At 37.9% G+C, this 17,676-nt stretch overlaps 1 protein-coding gene across 1 annotated transcript in view; it reads left to right on the top strand.

The window, feature by feature from the left end:
• Positions 1–9,923, top strand: part of CPS1 (carbamoyl-phosphate synthase 1) — a 127,533-nt gene extending 117,610 nt beyond the window's left edge. Inside the window, exons 35-38 of the mRNA XM_047084849.1 lie at positions 6,504–6,563; positions 7,311–7,423; positions 8,969–9,098; positions 9,825–9,923. Coding sequence (XP_046940805.1) covers positions 6,504–6,563; positions 7,311–7,423; positions 8,969–9,098; positions 9,825–9,923 — 402 coding nt within the window. The remainder of the gene's footprint in view (positions 1–6,503; positions 6,564–7,310; positions 7,424–8,968; positions 9,099–9,824) is intronic.
• Positions 9,924–17,676: the final 7,753 nt, after the last annotated feature.

The following is a 17,676-nucleotide window of genomic DNA, read 5'->3' as shown; positions in this document are numbered from 1 at the left end:
GCTGGGAAACTTCTATTACTCCTTGGAATAATTATTATAAGAATGTACAGACTGTTCTGTTTACAAATTTCCTGAAAAAATACTAAATGCTTCCCACCTGGTCATTCACTTACATTTGAGATTCGTAATTCTTGGATCATATAAAAACAATAGATGGTCTTGTATATCACCCCTACTGTACTTGTAATAAGCTCAAACCCTGCATGGTTACATGAAAATTAATAACAAATATAATTCGAGCAGTACCAGGTATTCTCAAGTCAGTGGGTGATTATTATAGATACCATCTCATTAGGGTGTCTTAATATCAGTAAATGAGACTCTCGAGGCTGGATGGGTAGTGGCTTTGGAGAAGTTTCTGCAAAGAGCAACTTGGAATTTTGCTTCATAAAGATGCCAGAAGGGAGATGGTGAACAGTTAGAGCAGAGGCTAACGAAATGACTTGTAATTGTGAAGCTTAAGGGCAGTTTAGAGACACATCACACCATATGAGAGACTCATCATGTTATAAATGGGTACTCAGTCTTATTAAGTCACAAGTAAGAGAGTATTTTCCCAACTTCCAGTTATGGCTTAAAGTTTAATGTGAGGCCTGGGGGCATTCAGAGGAGACCATGCCCTTAGTCCCCATCTTCACAACTAATCATAATAGTGCTAACATTTTAAAATACCAGTTTAAGAAGGCAGTGATGTATAAAATTGTGCCTTGTTTGGTTCCAGGGCTTCAAGGAAATATTAAGCAAAAATTAACTTGATCCCTCTGAAACATTTGCGTGATTTTGGCATCAGTGAACTGAATTTTTTTGCTTTGTTGGGGGGGAAAAGAGGGTTGTGTAGGGTAAAAAGAGTTTTCTTAATGGAATGAGGTTCTGCCCATTGGATTTTTATCTTTCAGTACATTCTGTTTTAAAGAAATCAGTGTTCCAGCAGCTACATGCGTTCTTGCAAAGAACTTTTTTCCTGCGTATAAGTGCACATGCTTGGGCTTTAGATATGTATCTCTTTTAATTACAAAGTTTAAAAAGCATATTTAAAGAAATGTTTGGTGTAAAATTATATTTAATAAAATATTTGTAGCTGTGGTAAAATCGATCGTCAGGAGGTGGACAAGAATCACTTTCTGACCTACTTAAATGGGAGGCACAGAAGAGCTGCCGTTACCAGCAGTTATTGGCTGGCCCATCATTACTATCTGGGGGATTTTCTTTGAGAGTGATTTTTAAAAACGCATAGGCATAAATTTAAGTGAACAATATGACAGAATATACTAACTAGAGATTTCATAGCTATAAAACCCACTGGGTATCTTCTTTGATAGAATGGAATGAACTCTAACATCAGCCTTTTACCCAAACTTCATAGCAACTGTGGATAAGTAATTAAGGTTCCATATTTTAGTATACATTGTACTTAAAAAAATCATTTTCTTTACTATAATTCAGCTTGGTCCGAATAATTTGTATAAACTCATTTGAATATATAAGTCAGAACTGACAAGGACCTAAAAAAGTACTGCTAATATATAAATGGGCATTAGGGCCAGTAAATACAAAGGGATGCATTTAGTTGAGGCACTTAATAAAGTTCTAAGAAAGGAATCCACAACTGTATTTTGATTTCTTAAGATTCTCATTTGTTCAGCCTAATGCTGTGTAGACTTTTCTCACAGAAGAATGCTGGTAGCCAGCACCACTGCAGTTAATTTGCTTTATTCCTTCATGTATAAATGAGGAGGGTGGTCGATACCTCTCCCATTTATTTGAAGTAAAGGTCTTCTTTTCTCTTTATCTCCCCACCCTGCCCGAGCTTCCTGCTATGAATAGGAAGATTTAATTGAAGATACCTTAACTCATTAATATTCACAATAGGTTGCAAGAGAAAGCTGGGGGAAAAGAGAACTATGGAGGAGAGATAAAAGTAACTCTGAGCCAGGAAACATTTTTTCTTATTTGTGGTAGTTTAACACATATTCTAAACAGTAAATCATTACTAGCAAGTATCAGCCACTTCTCAACATTTAGTAGAGTGTGTGTGTGTGTGTGTGTGTGTGTGTGTGTGTTGGAGGGGGAGGGCACACACATGCTAATTTGTTATATTGCAATCTTCCTAACTTCTTATTTCTCTTCTCTTTCCCACCCTACTCCTTTACACACATGGACCCTCTGTTTCTGCTCCTCCCAAAGTTAAATCCTATGGGTCGAATTACCTGGGGAATTTGAAATATTCATAACATCAATTGCGTATAACTAGAACTTAAGAGGAAAAGGAATCAAGATTTAGATTTTGTCAAAGGATTCTTGTCAACTTAACTGTTACATGCACTGGGTCTCTAACAAGAGGCTTTCCATAGGCCTAGATCCTAACATAAGAAAGGCATAATGCAGGTTTATATGACAACAAAATCATCTTTGATTTTCCTGCAGTATTTCCAGCCTCCTTTCATCCCATCAGGATTTATTTTTAGTTGCTATGAGTAGGCAATCTGTCTTGTTTTGAAGTTTTCTGGAACACCCTTTAACAATAAATGATTTACTCTAGAGTAGATCAAGAGCGCTCACTGTTTTTCCCCCTCTGATTGGGCTATTCAGTGATGTTTGTGGAGTGGCAAGCACCATCCTGACATCTGCACTTCAGCATTGCTCAGAAACACAAAGCAAGCATTTTATTTGAAAAAGACAACTCCAAGTGACATGAATAACCTTTTATCTTCAATACAGAATCATTAGGAACAACCATAGCGTTGTCGATGCAGACGTCCCTGTAGAGTCCGCAGGCACCACACAATATTAACTTGGCTTTCTGTTCTGCAGCCAGAAGTTGGAGTAATGTGAAAATGATAATTGGAGGAAATATATATATTTTTTTCATTTTTAAAGGACTTTCCTTCTTATAAACATTTTCCAGGAAATAAATCAGTTTGTACTTTTCACCTTTAGTAACAAATGGTTTCTTACCCAGGTATTTTCAATCAGCTATTAAATCTGGGGCTACTCAGATGCAAGCTGACAGACGTAATTTCTTTTTGTAGAGAGGCTGTTTTATGTGTCACAAGTGTTCAATACATGTTTGATAGAAGTTTATAATGTGGCTATGAAAGCCAACACCCTAGACCAGAAGGCAGAGTGGTTCCCCGGCTGGGAACTGCCAATACTGTCATGTTGGATATTTATCTTTTCCACTTGGGGGACAGCATTGAAACAGCTCCATAATGAGGTTCTGACTGGTGTCTGCAGGTCTTAGAGGACTTGCTGACTTATTTTACTTTAAAATAGAAAAGAAAAAAAAATTACATTCTGGTACTCCTTCCTCAACATTTTTCACTGTGACTTTGGCCAAGGTTAATGCATCTTCACCTCAAATTACAAAATGAGTGAAGGATGGTTCTCCTATTCCCTCTTCCCTCCTATTCCCTCCCTATTCCTACTCCTATTCCTAAACTCCAAGTGTATCAAAATCACCTGGAGGGTTTGATAAAATGCAGATTACTGGGATTCACTCTGGGAGTTCCTGCTTGCATAGATCTGAGACAGGGCTCAAACTTTTATATTTTAAACAAATTCCTAGGTGATGCTGATTTCCCAGGGAACTGCATTTTAAGAACCGCTGTGCTTGTGAAATGATATTTTAGAAAATGGTTTCAATGTTATTACATGACCATATATTATTAGTGAGATTTTTCTAGGGGAAAACTTAAGAAATTGAGAATGGTTCATATTATTAAGGTATTCATATATTATGAATGTATTAGTTAATAAGTTGGACGAATTTATGTTGAAACTTAAAAAAAATTTTTTTAAATGTTTACTTATTTTTGACACAGAGAGAGAGCATGAGCAGGGGAGGGGCAGAGAGAGAGAGAGAGAGAGAGAGAGAGAGAGAGAGACAGAATCTGAAACAGGCTCCAGGCTCTGAGCTGTCAGCACAGAACGTGATGCAGGGCTCGAACTCACGAACCACGAGATCATGACCTAAGCTGAAGTTGGACGCTTAACCAACTGAGCCACCCAGGCACCCCCTGTTGAATCTTCTAATGTGTTTTGGTGCTGACTTAAGTGTGTCTTGTGTTTAGCAGAAGATCACACTTCCAAATTAGAGAGATTTTTCCAAATTAGAGAGATTTGACAAAATTCAGAAGTTCATTTAGAATATTGCATGCATATTTACTGTGTTTCAAGGAACCTTAAAACTTGAAGAAAACCTAAAATGCCATCTAATTCAGTCCCTTGCTTTCCAAGCAGAATCAAACTTGAAAAACGAATGTCCTATTCTTCTATCTAACCTGTTCTTAAAGAGACTGCCACATACCTCATTAAATTGCACTAAAGCCATTGAGTTACTCTCTGATTTTATACTTATTTAGTTTCTTTTATTTATGTCTAGCCATAAGCTTCTTGCATCTAAGGCCTATTTCTTCCTGTCTGGTCCCAAGCAGGAATGGAGAGCTACTATCCTGGGCATGGTTACAATTCGTGTTCTAGAAGACTGTCATGAATAACCCCTGAGCCTGCCTTAGCCGAGATTCATCCAGTTGCATTTATCTTTTCTATTTGCCAATAGTTTCCTCTCATAAAACTGCAGTTCTGGGATCGAGAGGGCCAAAATCTTAAAGAATTTTATATTTGAACACAGTCTTTGGAGTCTTTTCCTAGGATTTAGATCTGTTCTCAGAAAGCCTCTGAAAGTAAATATTAGAAGGTTTTATGGGCTGAACATTATCAAAATTGTACACGGATCTTGATATGTTTTGTTATTGCAATTCTTAGTTTCTCTGCGACTCTGAAATAAGATAATCTCCATGATATTTTTTAGCCATGACTAATATGGTTTCTAAATAGATTATAAAATATTTACTGAAGTAACCAAATTATTTCAACTGTTTACCAACTTTTTACAAGGGAAGACAGCCAAAGTGTTTTCATTTAAGGCAGAATAGATATGTTTTTAACTGTGTATGATTTTCATATTCCAGTTAGCTCACTTAGGCATTCAAGTTAATGAAGTCAAGGTAAGGGGTTGACTTTTGGGTAGGCCACTTAGCTTTTTTTTTCCTTTCACCCTGACCACTGTCTTGCAAATACTGGCTAGTGGTCACAGGAAGGAGGTAAGCCTAGGCAGGACCTGGAAACTAGATGGGTCCAGCTGAGACTCTAGGAAGTTCACAGCAATGGACTCTAAGAAAATATCTGAAGAGTGAGAGAGAGAACATCAGGGAAGCCTGTCTGGAGGTAAAATATATGGGAGGAGGAAGTTGGCTTGTATTTGAAGTGTGACAACCAGTAGAGGAAGCCAGGCTTGGAAACTAGGGTGCAGGGACAGAAATCTAGTCTCTGACAGGTTGAAAAAATAAATATTTTAATAATAATAATAATTAATACTTAATGAGAACTATTAATGGACAGGTAACTGTGTTAAGCTACTGCACTTTTAAGTAATGTTTACTTATAAATTAACTCATCAAATACAATGACCCTGTGACACAGATAATTACTATTCCCATTTAACAGATGAGGAAAGTATATCAGAGAGGTTAAGTAAGTGGCTCAAGGTCACACAGTTTGTTGTAGAGCCCCAAGAAATAGATACACTACTACCTCACTGCTGTTTTAAAAATGAAGAAATCGAGGGGCGCCTGGGTGGTGCAGTCGGTGAAGCGTCCGACTTCAGCCAGGTCACGATCTCGCGGTCCGTGAGTTCGAGCCCCGCGTCAGTCTCTGGGCTGATGGCTCAGAGCCTGGAGCCTGTTTCCGATTCTGTGTCTCCCTCTCTCTCTGCCCCTCCCCCGTTCATGCTCTGTCTCTCTCTGTCCCAAAAATAAATAAACGTTGAAAAAAAAAATTTAAAAAAAAAATGAAGAAATCGAGATTCAAGACATTAACTTTTCTAAGAACGCACTAAAAATGAATGGGAAAGCCAGGACCTGAAATGCAGCCTAGTGTCTCCAGAGCCCATTTGTTTACTCTTTACCTTAGAATTAATGCAAAACTGAGTTCCAAATGGTTGACCTATTGCAGGGAGGTATGCACAAGCTGCTAGGACAGAGCCTAGTTACCTAAGAGCAGGACTGAGTTCGAATTCAGCAATTAGAACAGGCTGAGCAGGCAGAAGAGTCAGCAATGCTGACCGAGTATTGATCGCCTAACCCAGCTGTCCTTAAATTCTCCCTGACCAGAGGAAGCATCTGTGTAGGGCTGGGGCGGATCTTAATATGCAGACAGAGACTAAGTGGACTAAGTAGAGAGTGGAAGAATTTGAGGGCAAGGTGAAAAGTAAGACTGTAGAGAGCAAGACAACGTGGGTGTGATCTCATTTATATGGGGAAATGAGAACTCATACTCACTATAGGAGAGCTAAAGGATCAAACTTGTCACTTTTGAATATCAAGCACCTGACAACATAGGGACTTGCCTTTTACAGTGTCCCGCCCGAGAGAATACCATACATATGACTCAATAAAGAGCAATATATCCAGAAAGTGAATTTTGTTAATTTCTTTTAATTGCAGCAATCATTCCGTCCCAAATTCCTTGGTGTGGCTGAACAATTGCACAACGAAGGCTTCAAGGTATGTGATATTAAGTTTTTCAAGTTGTTTTCTGTAAGCATTGAAATCTATTCACAAAAGCGAATTATTAATGAATCATAGGGAATGAAATAGCTCAAAACATATTCTTTCAACTTGAGAGGTATAACTAACTTGACAGTTTCAAAACTTCAATAGAATAAAATAATTAGAAAGACTAGTTTTAAGTTCTCACAAAATTACCATAAATTCCGTAGAAGTTGCCAGCTAAAAGCTTAGAACATTTAGTTTGCACAGAATTGGGACAAAGTTTCAGTGCATTTCCAATGTATTGTTCCTTTTTCCATTTCTTGTTTCCATATGAAGTCGTATGGAAACGACTGCAGCAGTTAAAGCCAAAACTCCTCCGCCACAAATGCCTCACACAAAGCCTGGTTCAGTGAAATAAAACAATTCCCAAGGCTCAGAGTGGGCCTATGGTCATGGAGCTTTGTTGATCTGATAACAATGAATCCTCGGCCATGAATAATTCTTCATTTTTCTCCTCTACAAAAGCAGTTACAATTGAGGTTATTAAATTTTTCCTTAGTGCAAATATTTTTAAAATATTTAAAGTGCCCATGACTCTGGACAGTGAGTCCAAATCTCTATTCATGGGATTATTGCTTCTCATATACACCACTTTCTTCTACCTTATGTTTTAAATGACATGTGTGTCCCAGTAGGCTTCTTTGCTCCATGAAAGCCTCCCCTGTGATACACTAGCTGACTTTTCCATTTTAAATGCAGCTCTTTGCCACGGAAGCGACGTCGGACTGGCTCAATGCCAACAATGTCCCTGCCACCCCAGTGGCATGGCCGTCTCAGGAAGGACAGAATCCCAGCCTCTCTTCCATCAGAAAGTAAGAACTGGGCAGAGATTTCTGAGATTACAAAATGGATAGAGGATTAACTTTGGGAACTAGTATGATGTGAATATTTCACCCTATCCTATTGCAAGTCTTCTAAAAGTCCTCTTAGCCAATTTCAGATGAATAAACCTGTGGACTATAGGAAAGTTTCATTCTCATGAACTTGGCTGTTACTGTAACACATGATGCCATATGTGTGCATGGTGATACACAGCATCTTTCAAAATATTTTCTAGTAAAGATGCTTTCCTTGATGGACACCAGGAATTCAGTAATGAGAATCACAGACATGAAGAATGTAATGAAGCACCTTATGTCTTACATTGAATTGTATTGTAGATAGATGTGAATATCAAGTGTAAGATTGACCAGCTGCATTTCACTGAGTTTGTGCATCAATAAATTAGTCAATTTATTGAGCACTTGCTATATGCAGGAGACTACGGTGAGTGCTAGAAAAGCACCATCCTTTGAATTACCTAATTTACCATTTTTTGATCAGGTTGGTTATTATGCCTTAGGCTATGTCATCATTAGGTGTTGCAAGACTTATTATTTTAGTGCACTATGTGAGCCTTCAGGAACACCATTACATCAACATTTCTGGACGTATATGGCATGGGAACCTAAGAGATAATTCTCAGCTGTTCCAGGATATTACAGTCTTTTGAATGCCTACCATTTATTGGGGCTCTTAAGAAGGCATACCATTTGCTAGGGCTCTTAAGAGGGCAACCTACAAATTATTATCAAATTAGTAAAAGAAGGGCAAATTGTTCAGACCTTAGCAGACTTCCAGTGATGCTATAAGCACTTGGTTAGGACTTTGTAAAACAATTAGCACTTCTTCATGCTTTTGACATTTAAATGTCTCCTGGTATGTGTAGCAACCCAGCAACAGAATGTCAAATGGGTTAATTCAAACTCAGGTGACCTGTGTTCTCATACCATTAGCTGAGAGACACTGGGAAGCAGGCAGTGAAGTGGTGGTCTGGGGGGGTGGAACAGACTTCAGTGCTGGAGAAATCACCTCCTTGTAAAATAAGTAAATATCTATCAAATTACTAACTCTTCTGGGGTGCCTGGGTGACTCAGTCGGTTAAGCTTCCGACTTCGGCTCAGGTCATGATCTCTTGGTTCGTGAGTTCGAGCCCAGCATCGGGCTCAGTATCTCCCTCTCTCTCTGCCCCTCCCCTGCTCGCATTCTCTCTCTCTCTCTCCAAAATGAATAAACATTAAAATCTTTTTTTAATTACCAATTCTTCTACGGATAGATAGCATTTTAAAAAGAAAAGCCTTTCCATTTAATTAGTTAGATTTTCACTAGAATTCTTTCAAGAACACAATAAAATATTGTAACTCCAAAATGAGTGTAATTTGAGCATCCATTAGTGATGGAGAAGGGCAGGTGGCCATCAACTCAGTACGGCATTGACTTGAATGGCATCAGAGAACGATGACGTTAGTATTTTCAAAACTAATTATAAAATGTACATGGTCACCTGCAAACTTTTGTTTTTTGGATTATTCTTCCAGACTGATTAGAGATGGCAGCATTGACCTGGTGATTAACCTCCCCAATAATAACACTAAGTTTGTCCATGATAATTATGTGATTCGGAGGACAGCTGTTGACAGTGGTATTGCTCTCCTCACTAATTTCCAGGTATGTTCTTTTTTTTCTCAAATAGAGCTATATGCAGGTTTTTATATCTGTGCCTTCCTGAAGCCGCTCATCAGTATCTGCACATCCCCCTTCTCCCTTTCTCGTAGCATTTAGAATGGAGTAGAATTTTTAAATAGAATCTAAAATAACAGTGCTATGATGGTGGGTCATGGCCTAACTGAGACAGTTGGTGATAAAGCAATTGAGATAATCAAAAGCCACAGATAGCCATGCTCTCCCATTAGCCATATGATTATTTTTAAAATAGAAAGTGTGGTGTGGCATGGAATAAAGATACAAACTTTTATTGAATTGTTTCTAAATGAAAGCCACCACATAAGAGCAAGATGTTAATGATAATTGAGGATCTACATATAGTGCAAACACTAGTCCAATTCACTGAAAATGATCACATGAGGTATATTTAGTTCCACTTGGATATGTCCCACCAAATGTGTCACCTACTTCAAGACTCATTAACTTTCTACCCATCATATTTTTTCCCCCTGAGTCAGTTTAACGCACCGGGGAGTTGAGTGGCGGGGTAGGTATATTCAGGGTAAGGTCTGAGATACAGGAGAAAGTCCCAAATAGATAAAAATTTTTGTGTCCTTCATCATATGTCCCTTTGGAAATTAGGAGCAGAAACTGACCTTTCACTCGTGCTTCATTAAATGTTCATTTTCGTTTCATGTGGGTCTCTAAGCTTCCTACCCTTGTTTTCAGGTGACCAAACTTTTTGCTGAAGCTGTGCAGAAATCTCGCAACGTGGACTCCAAGAGTCTTTTCCACTACAGGCAGTACAGTGCTGGGAAAATGGTGTAGAGAAATAGACACCCAGCTCCCTCTGAAATCAACCCAAGCCACACTGTATCTAAAGGAACTGATTCCCAACTGTCTTCCACAGAGACAATACTGATACTAAACTATTTGAGTTCACTTGGTTATGCCTTAATGTTCTTTTCTTTCACGATTAAATTGTCGTCAGTCACTTTTTACAAACCTTACTTAAACTCCTTCCTAAAGAACTTGTTCTTCATGAGAATTCATCTATTTTCTAATGCCTTACTTTTGGTGGGCTACACTTAACCTACGTGCTTATTTGCAGCTAACATTTTATGGTGCTGATTAACAATGATCAAGGTAGAAAAAGTTGCTGCTCTATCTTCTGAACTATTACTATACGCACTTTCAAGACTCTATTGTCATTGCTTCTAAATAGCATCTGCCACCCTCAGGACATTTTTAACAAGGCAGAATACTATAACAATTTCTGAACATGAAATATGGATTTAATGTACGAATCCCTTCATCCTGATGTTTGTGTAATGTACCTTTTTGAAAATTATTCTCAATTATCTGGCTCATCCAGGAGCATCATTATCCCTTTTTACAGTACTGAATTTGAGAAGTGACAGAGGTCTTTAAAGTATGGATTTCCTTAAAAGACACTGGTTTACAGTTTTGTGTTTTGGAGTATGTCAGCGGATGGAGTATCTCAGCAGATACAGCTGAGGTGGTTTTTGTTCTTGTCTTCCTTTGGATTTTAACCTGAGCCAAGTGAAATCTTCAGATTGATGCCATGTCTCCCCACCTCCTCTCCCCTGCCAACTTTGGAATAACTTGGAAGTTCCATTCAGTTCCATTCAGTTCCATTCAGATTATGGTCATTTCCATTAGGTCAGTTCCATTCAGATTATGGATTTCTGTTGATCTACTGAACCCTAGACTGCGCTATGAATTCCACACATTTCAAGCATAAGATCCCCATTCCTTCTGCATACAAGAAAAATCCTGCCTGCAGGGCAACCTATGTCACTTTTAAACTTTTTTTGTGTTATTACAAGTGCTCTAATTGTAAACTTTTAAATAAAATGCTATTAAGAGGCAATACAGTTGTATTCTTGCATTTATTTTATTTTATTTTTTTAACATTGATATACAAAGTCAGTTCACTTCTCTGATGAAACAGGGTTTGGGGCCAGGATTACGTCACTTTCTTTTTTTCTATACAAAGCCATGTAAGATATGAATGAGCAAATTAAAATAAAAAATAATGACACCCAAACTGTTTCATTTTTTGTTCCCCACCTTATTTATAAGTATCATTAAAATTTTTATTATGTTATTATGTGGTTATATGTTATCTTTGATCTGGATCCTTTCAAATATCTACAAACACACACACACACTATATATATATATATATATATACTATATACTATATACTATATACTATATACTATATACTATATACTATATATATAGTGTGTGTGTATATATATATGTATGTAATAAACATTTAAACAAATGCCTTGCAAAACACAGAGAGAAATACTTGAACCCCAACAGAGAGGCTGCTCCATATTGCCTGCCGGAGATAGTGCTAAGGGCCACAGTGAAGCCATACCTCAGAAATACCGCCTAAAATGAGGCTTTGTGAAGGTCCTAAAACAATGATGACATAATAGCTTCTATCCCTTCAGTCTCACCCTATAGTCAAGGAATCACCACTTGATATAGATCTACATGAGGGCTTTTCAAATTCATTTTCTCCTTCTTTCCTCCTTGTTACCACTGTGGTTGAGACTTTCCTTACTTCTTCCTTCTAATATTGAAATAATGTACTCCCTGAGCATCCCTTCATTCATTTGCCTGAAAATACTTAGTGAGTGTCTCCAAGGGTTGGTGTAGGATATACCATTATCCCTCCTCCTGTCATTCTAGTACTTCTCTGATACTATACCACTTATCACACCACCATAATAACTAGCATCATGGGGTATATGCTATTCCTCAGGCAATTCTAAGCACTTAACATGATTTAACCCATTTAATCTTCAAAATATCCCTATGAGTGGGTGCCATCATCTCCACATTACAAATAAATGGAGACAAACAAAAGTTAAGTAACATTCCCAAGGTCACACAAAATGCAGTCTTGCTTTTATTTCTTATAATGGAGACAAACATGTAAAAATAATACATTTCTCACACTGAAGACAGACTTAACTTGCCTGCAGAGATCAGGGAAAGGCTTTTCTGGGGAGATGGCCTCCTGTTGTCTTGAACAGCGTGTCATAGTTCCCCAGGGAGACTGAAGGATGAGGGCAACCACTGGAGGAAATTACAAGTAATTTGGTATGACTGGAGCTCAGGGTATGTGTGGAGAAAGAGAGCAAGGGGCAAAAGCTGAGGTTGGACTCTTGGTTATGCATGTTTAAGCCACATGTAAGTTTAAAAAAAAATTAATGTTTATTTTTGAGAGAGAGAGAGAGAGAGACAGAGTGCAAGTGGGGGAGGGGCAGAAAGAGAGGGAGACACAGAATCCAGAGCAAGCTCCAGGCTCTGAGCTGTCAGCACAGAGTGTGACACAGGGCTTGAGCTCACGAACTGTGAGATCATGACCTGAGCCGAAGTGGGATGCTTAACTGAATGAGCCATCCAGGCACCCCCACATGTAAAGTTTAAAAATATTGCTTGTAAGTAATTTTGGACCTAAAAAATTGTAAAAATAGGGGCACCTGGGTGGTTTGTTTAGTCGGTTGAGTCTGACTCAATTTCAGCTCTGGTCATGAATCCAGGGTCATGGGATTGAGACCCTCACCTGGTTCTGCCCTGAAGATGGAGACTGCTTAAGATTCTCTCTCTCTCTCTCTCTCTCTCTCTCTCTCTCTCTCCCTCTGCCCCTCTCCTCTTGTGAGTGCTTGCTCTATCTAAAAAAAAAAAATTGCAAAAATAATTGTACACTCTACCCAGATATACCTATTGGTAATATTTTACCTCATTTACTTTTCTTCTGGTTTTTTTTTTTTTTTAAGTAAGCTCTATACCTAACATGGGTCCTGAACTCATGACCCTGAGGTTAAGAGTTATAAGCTATATTAACTGAGCCAGGCAGGCACCCCTATTATTACTTTACCATCTGTCTATTATCTATCTACCTATCTATCTATCAGCTATCTATCATCTATCTACATATCAATCATCATCAGTCTCTATCTAACACGCACACAGAGGAAGAGAAAAAGTACACTTCAACCAAAAGTAATCAGGTTGCTAGAGACCAGTTTAGAAATGTAACTCATATTTTGTTGAAATTACTAAACATTTGAAGTAATAGTTAAGATTTGTACTGTGGGACTTTAATAAATGTTCTTACTTTTTATATTAATTTGAACAGGCTATTTGTAAAATACAGTAAGATGAGAAGAGTAATAATAATGAATCAAACAGCATTGTTCCTAAATAAAGCCCATATTTTTGTTGGTGAAATAAAGGGTCTTTGGAAAACAGAAGACAAGATATGTATTCTCTCCCTTGTGCTGATATGAAATTACATTAGTTTTTGTTTTGTTAACTTTATGTTTTCTAATGTTTCGCACTTAAGATTTAAGTACACGTAAACCATGCAAAATTGAGAGCTTTAGTCGGAAGAGGGAAATGCAAGAAAACGGAAGCAGATTTGTGTTCAGATTTGGCAAGGTTTTGTCCTTTTGGAACATTTTTATTCTTTCATATAAACAGGTTAACACAATTTTTAAAAGTCTGAATCTGTTATACATCACAAGTGCAGACAACATAGGAGCTATGTCTGTGGAGCTGAATAGAAAATCGAAGTAGCTTTTCCCATACGGAGAATTTAATAGCGGGCAAGGGGGACCAGCTGTACTGGGTGGGGAGAAAGGAGCTCAGCAAGCTTGTGGAATGAAGAAGAGGAATAAAGAATGATTCGTTTATAGATTTAGGATTTTATGGCTTTGGAAAGGTAAGTAGAATATTTTAACTGTACTTCTGTCCAACTTTCCTCTTAAACAGCATTCCTCCTGGAAACTTTTAAAAACAGCTACACCATTCATTTATCTCAACAGCTGGAGGTACTTGAACTTCAGCTTCTACAGTGTCCACAGCCTCTTGAACAATGAAAGTGGAAATTATCAGAGAAACAAACCATGGCTGAATGCAGTGAAGTGCTCTGTAATTACACACCAGTATTACTACATGACTGCTGGTGCCCGCCTCCCCTCCCCCCCGCCGCAGGCACAGGTGCCATAAATGCTCACACATACCCAATCAAATCTACAAAGACCTTTCATTACGTATCATTTGAGACGCTCTTAGCTTGAAAAAGACTAGCTCAACTTTCCCTTCTTTCTCTTACTGTTTTTTTCCCTTTGTTCTTATACATAAAAATTCCATTTTCGTAATGAATATTACTGTGTTATTTTATGAGAAGTTGGTGCAGTTGGTGAGAGTGGAGGTAATGTGGCAGGGGGGAAGAATGTCTATCCTCCTCCCAAGTGGCTCCCAGGGCTCTGTGAAAAATTGGTAATAATCGTCCCCACTTCTCTTGTGCATAATGTAGGGTACAAGGGTTCCAGAAAGAGTTTAAGTACCTACAGCTGTTGTGATCAATGCAGTAATGAGGAAAAAAAAACCTCAGCAAGTCAAAATTAGCACCATTTGTGCATGCTTCTTGTGGCTTAAAGATCATTTTTTGAGTCTTTACAACTTTCATTTTATAAAGGACTTGTAGCCACAAAGAAAACTATTGATTGTTGACCAAAAAACAAAAAAAAATAGGCTTTTCTAGTAGTATTAAAGGTCCACTTTCTCTCTCCTGAAACTACCAGCCTAGCTAATTACTTCTCTAAGGTGTTCCCTAGAAGAATCACACGAACCACAGAGAAGTGCTTTTGTTCATCAAAGGAAGCAACATCAGGAGTCTCACAAAAAAGTCAAGGATGCTGTGTCTCCAAATGACAATTTCCCACACAAGTGTGATGCTGTTGGCAGCCATAATGAAGTCAGACATGATATCAACATGCAGAAAGGGGAGAGAATCCAACAAGCTCAAAACATATTAAAGAAGAGAAATAACTTGAAAAATGTATGTATTTTATTAATAAAAAGATTCATTCTAATGGCCAGTGTCTAGATAACTATATTTTCCTTTCTGAAATTTAAGGGCATTTGGTAATCTCTTTCATAGTCTCTTTTCTACCTCCCTTTGCAAGATCCTAAAGAGTGAAATATGGCAGGACTTTGAGGTCTTTAGCATAACAGAAATATTCTGGTAAGTGTTTTCCATAACTCTTTACAAATTTCTACATAGAAAAACTGCAAATGCAATTTATATGAAATGATTTAAATTGTAACATTTATTTTAATCTCTCCATTCAAGACGATTTATATATGGTCCTTTTTTAAAAAATGTTTTCTAATTATACTGAGGACATAATGTCATATTATTTGCCAGGTTTGATATACTTTCTTTCTGACTCAGGGAGCTTCAGGGGGAAAATGGTGGTATTGTAGTTAAAATATGAAGGAGTGGGAGTTTTTAGAGATTTTTGAAACCATGAGGCATAAGTATTTGATGTAAATTAGGCGCATACTTTATTTATTGTATCAGAATAAAACAAAGCAATACTGAATTGACCCTCTCCAACACTGGAGGCCTCCAGTACAAAAAAAAAATCACCTAAATGCATCATTAGCTGCCTTGGTGTACTGTGTGAGGTCCTGTTTGCTTCTGAAGTAACTTGCTAATTCTGGTGCCTGGTTCTATGGAAATTTGTGGATCTGAATTTCCCAAGGACTTTTGAATGCCAACAGATGGTACTTTGTAGACTGAGCCATCAGGGAATGGTCTCTGGCTTACTCTCTTTGAGGTTTGCCATGCTAATCTCCTTGGAAGGCTGGTTTTAAACAGATATTCTCAAAGGACATAAGCCACACAAGTTTTTTGGTTACATACAGTAACTAAAGGTCCATATGTACTAATATCCGTATGAAGGGGTTGGCTTTAATCAGTGATGGTTTTCTTTGATCCACTGAAGTTACTCTACTATAAGTAATTCCAGATCATCTCAGCATCCATTTTCTTTAACCTCAACATAGAGCTGAGGGTGAATCATGTGTCTCTTGTTCTATGGAAGGTAGAGTCTACAGAAAGTAGAGACATATTGTCTTACTGACTTAAATTTCTGTAATCTGAACGATAGTAGATGTTCAAAATTATTGAATCCACAATATTTTGATCCTACAAAATAATTATGGTAAGATTTTTGATCAAAATGGTTGTGGTCCTGTCTTCTCTTAATTTAGTTAGGGGTTTCTACTTCCTTTCCTAGCTGCAGGGACCTTGTCCAGTATCCGTTGGCCTCTAGTCTTAACTATGCTTTTCATGGATTCAGGAGTCTGGAGCAATTTGTAAAGGAAACACTGATTAATTTCCCAAATCTTCAATTTACTTTCTCTTCAAAACTATCGCAGATCAATATAATTATCTTCAATCTTACTTATTATGTCAGTAATCTTATGAAAGTTTGTATCTACATGCCCATGATAATAAATAAACATTTATTTATTGAGTTCCAGAAGTTCTATTTTTTTTTTAATTTTTTTTTCAACGTTTATTTATTTTTGGGACAGAGAGAGACAGAGCATGAACGGGGGAGGGGCAGAGAGAGAGGGAGACACAGAATCGGAACAGGCTCCAGGCTCTGAGCCATCAGCCCAGAGCCTGACGCGGGGCTCGAACTCACAGACCGCGAGATCGTGACCTGGCTGAAGTCGGAGGCTTAACCGACTGCGCCACCCAGGCGCCCCCAGAAGTTCTATTTTATCTGTGCCTTCATTTATTCTTTCTCCATGGTATTTTGTTCATGGTCACTTACCATTCCTTTTACTTCTTTTTAATTTCCTATTATAGAATATTTCATACAGAATATTCATGCAAATCTATTTTTTTTTGGTAGAAAACAGATGATTTAATTTAAGACTATATATTTGCTTGTACATAATATCTTTGTATCACAAATATTTTTTAGTAGCTATGTTAAATAAAATAAGAAAGTTTTGGACTTGTGAAGTTTATGGTTCAGTGATAAATGCAGAGAGTTTTGAAAAACCTATTGTAAGAGAGCCTGATCAATGCTGTAGTAAGGGAAATTTAGGGGCCATATGAACACATGCCTGGGGAAGGGAAGGCTTCTGCAAGGAAGTAACATTTAATCTGAAACCAGAGGGATAAGTAAGAATTTTCTAGGTGAAGAAGTGTGGTGCATTCTACAGTGCATACGCTCAGTGGAAACAATGTGCATGAAGACCCTGAGGCAAGGAAAACATACTGTGTTTGGAGAATTGAAGGAAGCTGTGTCTGACTTGAGCTGTGAGTCTAGGGTTGATGGTGAGTCTAGAGAATAGCACAGACTAAACCATAGGAACCCTGTAAACCATGTTAAGGAATTTGAACACTTAACTGAGGATAATAGGAAACTGTGGGAGTGTTTTAAGTTAGAAGGTGACATACTTACTTTTGCATTATTGGAAAACTCATGTCGACTGCACAATAAAGAATGGATTGAATGGACCAGGATTGGAGGCAGGCTATTGTGGTGATCTGAGAGAGGTGGGAGATGGCAAGGTAGGAAGAGAAGGAGGGAGAGAGAGGGAAGGAAGGAGAGACAGAGGGAGAGAGAGAAAGAGAGAAAATATCACTTGGACTAGAGTAAGAAAGAGAAGCCAATTTGAGGAATAATGTGTTTGGAAGGAAAAACTGTCATGATGTGCT

This window comes from Lynx rufus, unplaced genomic scaffold (genome assembly GCF_022079265.1).
Source record: "Lynx rufus isolate CCGP_SWC_20201006 ecotype Redwood Valley unplaced genomic scaffold, mLynRuf1.p SCAF_2, whole genome shotgun sequence".
In the NCBI taxonomy this organism is placed as follows: Eukaryota; Metazoa; Chordata; class Mammalia; order Carnivora; family Felidae; genus Lynx; species Lynx rufus.
The sequence above is the reverse complement of the archived record's forward strand: the minus strand, read 5'-3'. Positions and strand labels throughout refer to the sequence as shown.